The following is a 14193-nucleotide window of genomic DNA, read 5'->3' as shown; positions in this document are numbered from 1 at the left end:
TTAATTTTGCTTCATAAACAATACAGTACTAGATAACTGATTTCTAAGAAATTGTAACCAATTATACTTTATAGCCAATTAAAATGTTGCCATTATTTGTAATTATTATTTTAGTGCCTTTTATTTTTCCCCTTAAAAGGGCCAGATGGTCATGTGACTAAATACGACTTGAATTGGCTAGTGAAAAACAGCTATGAAGGGCAGAAACAAAAAGTCATCCAGCCTAGAATATTATGGAATGCTGAAATCTACCAGCAAGCCCAAGTTCCATCTGTAGATTGCCAGAGCTTCTTAGAAACCAAGGAGGGATTGAAGAAGTTTCTGCAAAACTTTCTGCTCTATGGAATTGCTTTTGTAGAAAATGTCCCTCCCACTCGAGAGCACACAGAGAAGTTGGCAGAAAGGATCAGCTTAATCAGGTAATTCATTTGTTTCCTGAAATCCACAGTACTATAGTTAATTTCCAGATCATGTGTACCAATAAATAAATGTAACGGGTGTGGTCACTCTCGTTTTCAATTCTGAATATTTTGAGCATGAATAAGGGGACTCCCACTTGCAGTGCTTTATTTGAGGTCTGGATTTTTAAACTCTAAATACATTTGCATGTAAAATATAATGATTTATATAGAGTGGTTGGTAATATTTTTCTAGCCCAGTGATCCTCAAAGTGAGAGATATTATTGTACACTGGAAAAACACTGACTGTAAGGATAACTGGATAGTAGTCTGAGTTCTACCATCAAGTAGTTGTGTGACCATAGACATGTCCATTACACACACAGACACACATCCTCGACCCCCACTGTCCTCTATTTTCCTGTCTGTTCAAAAGAGGATTGAATAAGATAGTATCTAAAGGTTATCCAGTTTTGACCCTCTACAATCCCTATGGCTTGATTCCGAGACCGATTGTTAATAACACTGCCTTGAAAGGCTATATAGCATTCAGCCAGCACATTCACACCCATTATTTTCTTTTAAAGTAATTTCCCCTGTTTTACTGATGAGGCACTGACACTCAAATATACCAAATGTTTTGCCCAGGATTGCTCTGCTAATAAACAATAGAACTTGAATTCAAATAGCCCAGGTTTCCTAATCCTAAATACATTGTTCTTTTCATTACCATTCTGCATTTCTGGCTGGTATACAGATTTATCTTCTGTAGTATTGTGATATCAACCTACTTTATTATAATTAGCACTTTCCTTTTACTTAATAAGGTCCAGATATAGCTCATTTTGTAGTCAGTAGTATGTTGGGTCTTCTGCCCTGTGCTGGTAGAGCATAATTAACAGCATCTGTGAGCCATTCAGTTTGAATCATGGTTTGAGAACTCTCAAGTGAAAGAAACTGTGCTGGTAAGCAATAAATTGAGACAGCTTAGGGATGATACTTCAAAAGAAAGAACATTTCCTATTTGAACTTCAAGGGTTCAGAAAATAAGATGAACTCTGAAAGCTAAAGAATTAAAGTGACCTTTCGTCAGATTTGAACCCACCAGGAAAATAATTACAAAATCAAAATATGTGATGTATACTTCAAGGAGAGACACAACAACAATGGTACAGGAAATCTCAGTAAATACTTGCTAACACAAACTATCCTTTTCTCTTTTCCTTATTCCTCCATGTCCAAAAGATGAGTGAGAATCAACATTAATCACTTCTATGTCTTATAAAGAATATGAAAACTCTTCAGTCATCCTTGCAAATTGGATTGTCAAAAATATTAGGAAAGGATCACCATTATTGAAAAAATGATACTAATAAAAGACAACAGCTATAAAAATAGTAAATAAAGTTAAAAAAATCATTCCCAGAAGCAGCTACATCATCTTTTTCTATGAAATAAAGGTGAGCATAGAAAAGAACCTTGAATTTATGAAGCCTATGAAAACTGGGTACATAATCAGTGTGGAATGATTCTCTAAGCTTCCAGAATAGAACATTATACTTTCACAGTTTTCTCCTCAACTTTCTAGAATGTTAATCAATGACAGAATTGTCAAGACTAGCATGTTCAAATGTCATTTTCACCTTACGGATGAAACTCTGGAACCAAAAAAATCTATTGTTATTTGTGAGTAACTAAAGAAAGTATTGGAAAGAGTTTTGAAAGACAAGAATGAACGTTTCAAATAGCTAACAGGTCTTTCTTTGTTTCATCTGACAGAGAAACCATTTATGGGAGGATGTGGTATTTCACTTCGGACTTCTCCAGAGGTGACACTGCGTATACCAAGCTAGCTCTGGATCGGCACACTGACACTACCTATTTTCAAGAGCCCTGTGGGTAGGTGTATTAGACTTTTACAGTGTAAGGTCTTTATGTGTGATAGTCTTGAGTGATTTCTTAATTATTTTCCATTCTATTTGAACCAAGATTTTATCTGCTGCTGTGGATTTGTATGACTTTCTTTCTCTTCCCCTAGAAACATGATCATTTTGAAATACCTTAGCTTAATTTTTAGATTCTGTCTTGGGCCATTCTTGCATTGCCATAAATAAATACCTGAGACTGGGTAATTTATAAAAAATTTATTTAAAAATTTTATTTTTTATAAAATATATTTTAAAAATTTTATAATTTTTTTATTTAAAAAATTATTTAAAAGGAGATTTAATTGTCTCATGGTTCTGTAGGCTATACGGGAAACATAACAGCATCTTCTGGGGAGGCCTTAAGGAGCTTCCAATCATGGTGGAAGTTGAAGGGGAAGCAAGCAAAAACAAAAGCAAGCCAAGAGGGACCCACCTCCATGACCCAAACACTGCCCACCAGGCCCTTCCTCCAGCATTGGGGATTACAATTCAATATGAGATTTTGGTGGGAATAAATATCCAAACTATATCAGACTCCTAGGAATAAAATGTTTTTAAGTGATTGAAAACTCATTTTACTATACAAATGGAGTCCCAATTTTGTTAATTATTAAAATGTAATTTTACATTTTTTCAAGGTAATTATAAATTATCCCCAAAAATGTATTGGCTAACCATTAGTTTTGGAATTTGTACAGATTTGTCACATTTAGTTATTAACACATTGCAAAGGGGTCAGTCATGCAAACAGCTGCTTTGAGTATGGCATTAAGAAGAATCTGAATCTGATTTACAAAAAGTTGGAGAGGAGGAATGATGGAAGGATAACTTTTTCACATGGAATAAGATGTTTTTGAGCCAAAGATGATATATACTATACTCAATTTTCCTAACATTTGCTCCTTATTAGAGGCACCTCTGTGGTCATTTTGTTGTTGCTGATCTTGCTTCTGCATATAAATGAGGAGCCTGAAACACAAAGATATGAGTAAAATGAGTGCACATATAGATTGATGAAGACTGTTATGAGAGGATAATAATATGCAATTGCTCATGGTTACACTGATTTCCTTTAAGGGTTTGTAATTTAAGGATGTTTGATTCAGGGAAGGAAGAACAAAGCAGATTTTAGATATCCTGCTCAGTGTTATCAATATATGGAAAGACCAACAGCCCTGCATCCTCATTCTAGCAGATACAAAAGGAAAAAAGAGGAAATGGGATAAGGAGCAGCTGTACAGGGGTTGAGGTTTAAATACTGACTAGCTCCTCCCTTTATGACCAGCGCCAGAGATAAACTGTTTGTGGCTTTAATTCAATTGTTTGTAATCAGTGGCAAGGACCACATAGATTAGCAGTATGATAATAGTGGTTAAGAGTTCAGGCTATGGCATCAACCAGACCCAGATTTGCATCCCAGCCTGAACGTGTATTAGATTTGTGATCTTGAACAAGTAACTTAACTTCTCTGTGCTTCAGTTTCCTCATCTGTAAAATGGGACTAGTAATAAAAGCTATCCATTAGCATTCCTAAGGAATTAAATTATATTATCATACTGTCTGACACATACTAAGTGTTCAATAAATGCTAGCTATAATTTTCATCATTTTATTCATTTTAATCATCATCTTCATTGTCATATGCTTTGCTCTGCCTAAAGCAACCTCTGCTCTGGATCTCATCCTTTCCAGCTTCCTTGGGGATTTCTCTCTCCTCTGTCTTCAGCCTTTTCATACCTGTTGACTCCTTCCTATCAGCACCCCATATCTTAATTCTCTATTTTTGTACTTCCTTGGACTCTATTTCCCTCCAGCTACAACGATGTTTTTCTCTTCCACTTAATGGCTAAGAGTATTAAAAGAATAATAGGTACATTCAGTATATTTTCATTCTCACTTCCCATTTACTCCTCAAATACATAGGCATCTAGTTTTCCCAACCAATCCTCACCGCAATTAAAGTTACTCTGTCTAAAGTCACCAGCAACTAACTTATTGTCATATCCAGTGTACACTGTCATCTAACTTGACCCCTGGGACAAATCATTAACTTATCCCTTCTTTCCTAGTTTTTCTACTATATATCTGACTATTTTCCCTCAGCCTCTTTTGCTGGCTTCTTTTGTCTATCTCCTAAATATTATTGTTCCTGAAGGTTTGGTCCTTATCCCACTTTTCTTACTTGAAATGATCTCTCCAAATGACCTCTTCCATGCTCTTGGCCTTAGCTATCACCTGTGACAAAATCTACCTCTCTTCTGATGTAAACATCTTTAACTGGTAACTAAATAACCCTGACCTAGAAGTTTCACAGAAATTTCAATATAGCCAGGCTTACCTTTCTCGTTTTAATTGTATTTATATTATATTAGATTGTCCTTGATTGTATTCATTCCATCTTTATGTTTATTTCTCATTTTAATTTGTTGTTTACTTTCTCTTGTTTTGTTTTGTTTCTCCTTTTTTCCCTTTTTTATTATTCTTTATTATACTTTAGATTCTGGGGAACATGTGCATATCCTGCAAGACTGTTGCATAGGTACATTCATGGCAAGGTAGTTTGCTGCCTCCATCCCCCCATCACCTATACTTGACATTTCTCCCCATGTTATCCCTCTCCACCCTTCCTCCCACTGTCCCTCCCCTGTCCCCCCACAACAGACCTCAGTGTGTGATGCTCCCCTCTCTGTGTCCACATGTTCTCATTGTTCAACACTTGCCAGTGATTGAAAAAATGTGGTGTTTGATTATCTGTTTTTGTGTCAGTTTGCTGAGAATGATGGTTTCCAGGTTCATCCATGTCCCTACAAAGGACACGAACTCATCCTTTTTTATGGCTGCATAGTATTCCATGATGTATATGTGCCACATTTTCCTTGTCCAGCCTATCATCGATGTGCATTTGGGTTGGTTCCACGTTTTTGCTATTGTAAACAGCACCACAATGAACATACGTGTGCATATGTCTTTATAATAGAATGATTTGTAGTCCTTTGGATATATACCCAGTAACAGGATTTCTGGGTCAAATGGTATTTCTATTTCTAGATCCTTCAGGAATCGCCACACTGTCTTCCACAATGGTTGAACTAATTTACACTCCCACCAACAGTATAAGAGTGTTCCTATTTCTCCACATCCTCTCCAGCATCTGTTGTCTCCAGATTTTTTAGTGATCACCATTCTAACTGACGTGAGATGGTATCTCAATGTGGTTTTGATTTGCATTTCTCTAATGACCAGTGATGATGAATATTTTTTCATATGTTTGTTGGCTTCATATATGTCTTCTTTTGAAAAGTGTCTGTTCATATCCTTTGCCCACGTTTAAATGGGTTTGTTTGTTTTTTTCTTGTAAATCTGTTTTAGTTCTTTGTAGATTCTGGATATTAGCCCTTTTTCAGATGGGTAGATTGCAAAATTTTTTCCCATTCTGTTGGTTGCCAGTTCACTCTACCGATGGTTTCTTTTGCTGTACAGAAGCTCTGAAGTTTAATTAGATCCCATTTCTCTATTTTGGCTTTTGTTGTCAATGCTTTTGATGTTTTTGTCATGAAGTCCTTGCCTATGCCTATGTCCCGAATGTTTTTGCCTAGGTTTTCTCCTAAGGTTTTTATACTGTTAGGTCTTATGTTTAAGTCCTTAATCCATCTGGAGTTAATTTTAGTGTAAGGTGTCAGGGAGGAGTCCAGTTTCTGCTTTCTGCACATTGCTAGCCCATTTTGCCAACACCATTTATTAAACGGGATCCTTTCCCCATTGCTTGTTTTTGTCAGGTTTGTCAAAGATTAGATGATTGTACATGTGTGGTATTGCCTCTGTGGTCTCTGTTCTGTTCCATTTGTCTATATCTCTTTTTTAGTACCAGTACCACGCTGTTTTGATTACTGTAGCCTTGTAGTATATTTTGAAGTCAGGTAGCGTGATGCCTCCAGCTTTGTTCTTTTTGCTTAGGATTGTCTTGGTTATGCGGGCTCTCCTTTGGTTCCATATGAAGTTTAAGGTGGTTTTTTCCAGTTCTGTAAGGAGGGTCATGGGTGGCTTGATGGAGATATCATTGAATCTATAAATTACTTTGGGCAGCATGGCCATTTTCATGATATTGATTCTTCCTAACCATGAGCATGGAATGTTTTTCCATCTGTGTGTGTCTTCTCTTATTTCTTTGAGCAGTGGTTTGTAGTTCTCCTTGAAGAGGTCCTTTACCTCCTTTGTTCGTTGTATTCCTAGGTATTTTATTTCCATCTTTAATTTGAAAATCCTACCTTAGGTTTCCAGTCCATTAATAGTCATCTTACCTTTCCCTGTTAACATATTCAAAAATATATAATTCAGCTGTTCTAACATGCCTCTAAACTGAACTCCTTCCTCAACCTCTCATACTTCCTTATTATCATTCAATTGAATATCTGCCTGTAATCTCGATCTTAGTAAATAGCATTATCATTCTTCAGGTGCTAAGGTGAGAAACCTGAAGTTATTCTGTCCTTCAGTTATCAAATTCTGCTACTTCTACCTTGGTATCTCTCAGATGTGTCTTCTTGTCTTTAATGCCCCTTTCTTAGTTCAAACTCTCAATATTTTTCTTTTTCTTTTTTTTTTAAATTATTTTTAATTTTTTTTCCCATTTATTTATTTTATTGCATTTTAGGTTTTGGGGTACATGTGAAGAACATGCAAGATTGTTGCATAGGTACACACATGGCAGTGTGATTTGCTGCCTTCCTTCCCATCACCTACATCTGGCATCTCTCCCCTTGCTATCTCTCCCCAGCTCCCCACCCCCCACCATCCCTCCCCTATTTCCCCCCAACTGACCCCAGTGTGTAGTGCTCCCCTCCCTGTGTCCATGTGTTCTCATTGTTCAACATCCACCTATGAGTGAGAACATGCGGTGTTTGATCTTCTGCTCTTCTGTCACTTTGCTGAGAATGATGGTTTCCAGGTTCATCCATGTCCCTACAAATGACACAAACTCATCATTTTTGATGGCTGCATAATATTCCATGGTGTATATGTGCCACATTTTCCCTGTCCAGTCTATCATTGATGGGCATTTGGGTTGGTTCCAGCTCTTTGCTATTGTAAACAGTGCTGCAATGAACATTGGTGTGCACGTGTCCTCATAGTAGAATGATTTATAATCCTTTGGATATATACCCAATAATAGGATTGCTGGGTCAAATGGAATTTCTATTTCTAGGTCCTTGAGGAATTGCCACACTGTCTTCCACAATGGTTGAACTAATTTACACTCCCACCAACAGTGTAAAAGTATTCCTATTTCTCCACATCCTCTCCAGCATCTGTTGTCTCAAGATTTTTTAATGATCGCCATTCTAACTGGCGTGAGATGGTATCTCAATGTTGTTTTGATTTGCATTTCTCTGATGACCAGTGATGATGAGCATTTTTTCATATGTTTGTTGGCCTCATGTATGTCTTCTTTTGTAAAGTATCTGTCCATGTCCTTTGCCCACTTTTGAATGGGGTTGTTCGTTTTTTTCTTGTAAATCTGTTTTAGTTCTTTGTAAATTCTGGATATCAGCTCTTCGTCAGATGGGTAAACTGCAAAAATTTTTTCCCGTTCTGTTGGTTGCCGATTCACTTTAATGACTGTTTCTTTTGCTGTGCAGAAGCTGTGGAGTCAAACTCTCAATATTTTTCTTTACTGTTTCAGTTATTCAAGTTGTTTTCCAAGTTTATTATCACTCTGTTTCTCACTAGTCCATGTTCCACACTATCAACATAATGGATTCTTTAAAATGTTGATATGGCCATAGAGTTTCACAGTTTAAAATCATTTTGTGGTTCTCTGTGCTATTCTAATAGGAACTTCTTACTCTCTTCCTTAAATATACCTTGTTTTACATTCGTATCTTTGATCATGCTTTCTCTCTGCCTGGAATGCCTTCTCCTCATCTCAATCTCCTTCTACTCCAATTCTTGCTTGTTCTTTAAGAATAGTCAAAACCATTTCCATCCTTCTCCAAAATATTTCTTTATACAACATCCTACTAGAATAGATTATTCCTTTATGACCCCACTATATCTTATATTCAACTTTATATACAACCAGTCATATTTTATTTGGTATTTATTTGCTTTATCTCTTCTTGCTAGACTATGAGCTTCTTAAAAATATAGGTTATATATTATTCATGCCTGTATTCCCAGGGCCTAGCACATATAAGCTTCTTCTTTTTTTTTTTTTTTATTGTACTTTAGGTTCTGGGATACATGTGCAGACCATGCAGGATTGTTGCATAGGTACATACATGGCAATGTGGCTTGCTTCCTCCATCCCCTCCGTTACCTACATCTGGCATTTCTCCCCATGTTATCCCTCCCCAACCTCCCCACCCTGCCACTGTCCCTCCCTTGGCACCCCCAACAGAACCCAGTGTGTGATGCTCCCGTCCCTGTGTCCATGTGTTCTCATTGTTCAATGTCCATCTATGAGTGAGAACATGTGGTGTTTGATTTTCTGTTCTTGTGTCAGTTTGCTGAGAAGGATGGTTTCCAGCTTCATCCATGTCCCTACAAAGGACACGAACTAATTGTTTTTTATGGCTGCATAGTATTCTATGGTGTATATGTGCCACATTTTTCTTGTCCAGTGTATTGTCAAGGGGCGCGTGGGTTGGTTCCAGGTTTTTGCTATTGTAAACAGTGCCACTATGAACATATGTGTGCGTGTGTCTTTATAATAGAATGATATATAATCCTTTGGGTATATACCCAGTAATGGGATTGCTGGGTCAATGGAATTTCTATTTCTAGGTCCTTGAGAAGCACCACACTGTCTCCCATAATGGTAGTACTAGTTTACACTCCTACCAACAGTGTAAAAGCATTCCTATTTCTCCACAACCTCTCCAGCATCTGTTGTCTCCAGATTTTTTAATGACCACCATTCTAACTGGCATGAGGTGATATATCAATGTGGTTTTGATTTGGATTTCTCTAAGAATCAGTGATGATGAGCATTTTTTCATGTTTACTGGTTTTATATCTGTCTTCTTTAGAAAAGTGTCTGTTCATATCCTTCACCCATTTTGGATGGGTTTGGTTTTTTTTTTTTCTTGTAAAAAAATCTGTTTTAGTTCTTTGTAGATTCTGGATGTTAGCCCTTTGTCAGATGGGTAGATTGCACCGCAATCTAATTTTTTTCCCGTTCTGTTGGTTGCTGGTTCACTCTAATGATTGTTTCCTTTGCTGTACAAAAGCTCTGGAGTTTAATTAGGTCCCATTTGTCTATTTTGGCTTTTGTTGCCAATGCTTTTAGTGTTTTAGTCATAAAGTCCTTGCCTCTGCCTATGTCCTGAGTGGTTTTGCCTAGATTTTCTTCTAGGGTTTTTATGTTGTTAAGTCTCATGTTTAAGTCGTTAATCCATCTGGAGTTAATTTTATTTTAAGGTGCCAGGAAGGGGTCCAGTTTCTGCTTTCTGCACACTACTAGCCAGTTTTCCCAATACCGTTTATTAAACAGGGAATCCTTTCCCCATTGCTTGTTTTTATCAGGTTTGTCAAAGATCAGATGGTTGTAGATGTGTGGTGTTGCCTCCAGGGACTCCGTTCTGCTCCGTTGGTCTATATCTATCTCTGTTTTGGTACCAGTACCTGCTGTTTTGATTACTGTAGCCTTGTAGTATAGTTTGAGATCAGGTAGTATGATGCCTCTGTCTTTGTTCTTTTAGCTTGGGATTGTCTTGGATATGCAGGCTCTCTTTTGGTCCCATATGAAGTTTAAGGTAGTTTTTCCAGTTCTGTGAAGAAGGTCATTGGTAGCTTGATGGGGATAGTATTGAATCTATAAATTACTTTGGGAAGTATGGCCATTTTCACGATATTGATTCTTCCTAACCATGAGCATGGAATGTTTCTCCATCTGTTTCTACCCTCTCTTATTTCCTTGAGCAGTGTCTTGTAGTTCTCCTGGAAGAGGTTCTTTACATCCTTTGTTAGTTGTATTCCTAGGTATTTTAATCTATTTGTACCAATTGTGAATGGGAGTTTGCTCATGACTTGGCTCTCTGTTAGTCTGTTATTGGTGTATAGGAATACTTGTGATTTCTGCACATTGATTTTGTATCCTGAGACTTTGCTGAAGTTGCTTATTGGTTTAAGGAGATTTTGGGCTGAGATGATAGCATCTTCTAAATGTACAATCATGTCATCTGCATATAGAGACAATTTGACTTCCTCTTTTCCTAATTGAATACGCTTTATTTTTTTTTTTTCTTGCCTGATTGCTCTGGCTAGAACTTCCAATACTGTATTGGATAGGAGTGGTGAGAGAGGGCGTCCTTGTCTAATGCCAGTTTTCAAAGGAAATGCTTCCAGTTTTTGCCCATTCAGTATGACATTGGCTGTAGTTTTGCCGTAAATAGCTTTTGTTGTTTTGAGATATGTTCCTTCAATACCTAGTTTATTGAGAGTTTTTCGCATAAAGGGCTGTTGAATTTTGTCAAAGGCCTTCTCTGAATCTATTGAGATAATCATGTAGTTTTTGTCTTTGGTTCTGTTTATGTAGTGGATTACATTTATAGACTTGCATATGTTGAACCAGCCTTGCATCGCTGCAATGAAGCCTACTTGAGCATGATAGATAAGCTTTTTGACGTGCTGTTGCAATCAGTTTGCCAGTATTTTATTGAAGATTTTTTCATCTATGTTCATCATGGATATTGGCCTGAAGTTTTCTTTTTTTTTTTTTTTTTTGTGAGTCTCTGCTGTTTTTTTTTTTTTTTTTTCAGGATGATGTTGGTCTCATAAAATGATTTTGGAAGAATTCCCTCTTTTTGTATTGTTTGGAATACTTTCTGAATGAATGATACCAGCTGCTCTTTGTACGTCTGGTAGAATTCGGCTATGAACCTGTCTGGACCTGGACTTTTTTTGGTTGGTTGGCTATTAATTGCTGCCTCACCTTCAGCCCCTGTTATTGGTTTATTCAAGGTTTCAACTTCTCCCTGGTTTAGGCTTGAGAGGGTGCAAGTGTCCAGGAATTCATCTATTTCTTCCAGGTTTACTGGTTTATGTGCATAGAGTTGTTTGTAGTCTTCTCTGATTGTAGCTTGTATTTCTGTGGAATCATTGGTGATATACCCTTTATTGTTTTTTATTGCATCTATTTGATTCTTCTCCCTTTTCTTTTTTATTAATCTGGGTAGTGGTCTGTCTATTTTGTTGATCTTTTCAAAAAAGCAGCTCCTGGATTTATTGACTTTTAGAAGGTTTTTTTGTGTCTGTATCTCCTTCAGTTCTGCTCTGATCTTCATTGTTTCTTGTCTTCTACCAGCTTTTGAGTTTTTTTAATCTTATTCCTGTAGCTCTTTCAATGTTGATGTTAGAGTGTCAATTTTAGATCTTTCCTCACTTCTCATGTGGGCATTTATTGCTATAAATTTCCCTCTAGACACTGCTTTAAATGTGTCCCAGAGTTTCTGGTATGTTGTGTCTTTGTTCTCATTGGTTTCAAGGAACATCTTTATTTCTGCCTTTATTTCATGGTTTATCCAGTCGACTTTCAGGAGCCAGTTGTTCAGTATCCATGAAGCTGTGCGGTTCTGAGTTAGTTTCCTAATTGTGAGTTCTAATTTGATTGCCCTGTGGTCTCAGAGACTATTTGTTATGATTTCCGTTCTTTTGCATTTGCTGAGGAGTAATTTACTTATAATTATATGGTCAGTTATAGAGTATGTGCAATGTGGTGCTGAGAAGAATGTATATTCTGTGGATTTGTGGTGGAGATTTCTGTAGATATCTATTAGGTCCATTTAGTCCAGACCTGAGTTCAAGTCATGGATAACCTTGTTAATTTTCTGTCTTGTTGATCTATCTAATATTGACAGTGGAGTGATAAGGTCTCCCAGTATTATTGTGTGGGAGTCTAAGTCTCTTTGTAGGTCATTAAAAACTTGTCTTATGTATCTGGGCGCTCCTGTATTGGGTGTGTGTATAGTTAGGATCATTAGCTCTTCTTGATGCATTGATCCTTTTACCATTATTTAATGCCCTTCTTTGTCTCTTTTGATCTTTGTTGGTTTTAAGTCCATTTTATCAGAGACTAGGATTGCAACTGCTTTTTTCTCCTCTCCATTTGCTTGATAAATCTTCCCCTTTATTTTGAGCCTATGTGTGTCCTTGCACGTGACATGGGTTTCCTGAATACAGCACACCGATGGGTCTTGACGTTTTTTCCAATTTGCCAGTCTGTGTCTTTTTATTGAGGCATTTAGCCCATTTACATTTAAGATTATATTGTTATGTGTGAATTTCAACCTGTCATTTTAATGCTAGCTGGATGTTTTGCCCATTAGTTGATGCATTTTTTTCATTGTGTCGATGGTCTTTACCATTTGGTACGTTTTTGGAGTGGCTGGTACTGGTTGTTCCTTTCCTTGTTTAGTGCTTCTTTCAGGAGCTCTTGTAAGGCAGGCCTGGTGGTGACGAAATCTCTCAGCAATTGCTTGTCCATAAAGGATTTTCTTTCTCCTTCAATTATGAAGCTTAGTTTGATGGATATGAAATTCTAGGTTGAAAGTTATTTTCTTTAAGGATGTTGAATATTGGCCCACACTCTCTTCTGGCTTGTAGGGTTTCTGCAGAGAGATCCGCTGTGAGTCTGATGGGCTTCCCTTTGTGGGTAACCCAACCTTTCTCTCTGGCTGCCCTTAGCATTTTTCCCTTCATTTCAACCCTGGTGAATCTGAAGATTATGAGCTCTTATTGAGGAATATCTTTGTTGTGTTCTCTGTATTTCCTGGACTTGAATGGTGGCCTGGCTTGCTAGGTTGGGGAAGTTCTCCTGGGTAATATCCTGATGAGTGTTTTCTAGTTTGGGTTCATTCTCTCCATCACATTCAGGTTCGCCTATCAAATGTAGATTAGGTCTTTTCATATAATCCCACATTTCTTGAAGGCTTTGTTCATTTCCTTTCACTCTTTTTTCTCTATTCTTGCCTTCTCATTTTATTTCATTGAGTTGATCTTCAATCTCTGATATCCTTTCTTCTTCTTGGTCAATTCAGCTATTGAAACTTGTGTATGCTTCATGAAGTTCTTGTGCTGTGTTTTTCAGCTCCATCAAGTCGTTTATATTCTTCTCTAAGCTGTTTATTGTAGTTAGCATATCATCTAACCTTTTTTCTAGGTTCTTAGTTTCTTTGCATTGGGTTAGCACATGTTCTTTTAGCTCAGAGAAGTTTGTTTTCACCCACCTTCTGAAGCCTGTTTCTGTCAATTAATCAGATTCATTCTCCATCCATCTTTGATACGTAGCTTGTTATGAGTTGTGATACTTTGGAGGAGGAGAGGCCTTATTGTTTTTAGTGTTTTCATCCTTTTTGTGCTGGTTTCTTCCCATCTTAGTGGCTTTATCTACCTGGTCTTTGTAGTTGGTGACTTTTGGATGGGGTCTCTGAGTGGACATCCTTTTTGTTGATGATGAAGTTATTTCTTTCTGTTTCTTAGTTTTGCTTCTAACAGTCAGGCCCCCTGGTGCAGGACTGCTGGAGGTCCACTCCAGGCCCTGCTTGCCTCGGGATCACCCATGCGGCCTGCAGAACAGTAAGGGTTGCTGCCGGTTTCTTCTGTTATCTTTGTCCCACAAGGGTACCTGCCAGATGTCAGCCTGAGCTCTCCTTTATGAGGTGTCTCTTTGGGTATATGGGGTTTGGGGAGCTGCTTGAGGAGATGGTCTGTCTCTTACAGGAGCTCAAGTGCTGTGCTGGGAGCTCCGTCGCCTCTTTTCCCAGGTGTTCTGTCCTAGGATAGTTGGCTTTATTTATAAGTTCCTGTGGTTCTGCTGCTTTTTTTCATAGACGCCCTGCCCAGCACGGGGTAATCTAGTCACAGTCTG

General features: G+C 37.6%; 1 protein-coding gene across 3 annotated transcripts in view; it reads left to right on the top strand.

Moving 5' to 3' along the window:
• The window catches only part of TMLHE (trimethyllysine hydroxylase, epsilon), a 164146-nt gene that overhangs the window by 138369 nt on the left and 11584 nt on the right, over positions 1 to 14193 (top strand). For all 3 annotated transcript variants that reach the window (XM_032265296.1, XM_032265294.1, XM_032265295.1), the window contains 2 exons: positions 140 to 419; positions 2179 to 2298. In XM_032265296.1, coding sequence (XP_032121187.1) covers positions 140 to 419; positions 2179 to 2298 — 400 coding nt within the window. The remainder of the gene's footprint in view (positions 1 to 139; positions 420 to 2178; positions 2299 to 14193) is intronic.

The sequence above is a fragment of the Sapajus apella genome, unplaced genomic scaffold (assembly GCF_009761245.1).
Source record: "Sapajus apella isolate SASKATOON/1434 unplaced genomic scaffold, GSC_monkey_1.0 scaffold149, whole genome shotgun sequence".
NCBI lineage: Eukaryota > Metazoa > Chordata > Mammalia > Primates > Cebidae > Sapajus > Sapajus apella.
This window is presented reverse-complemented; position numbering and strand designations above follow the sequence as displayed.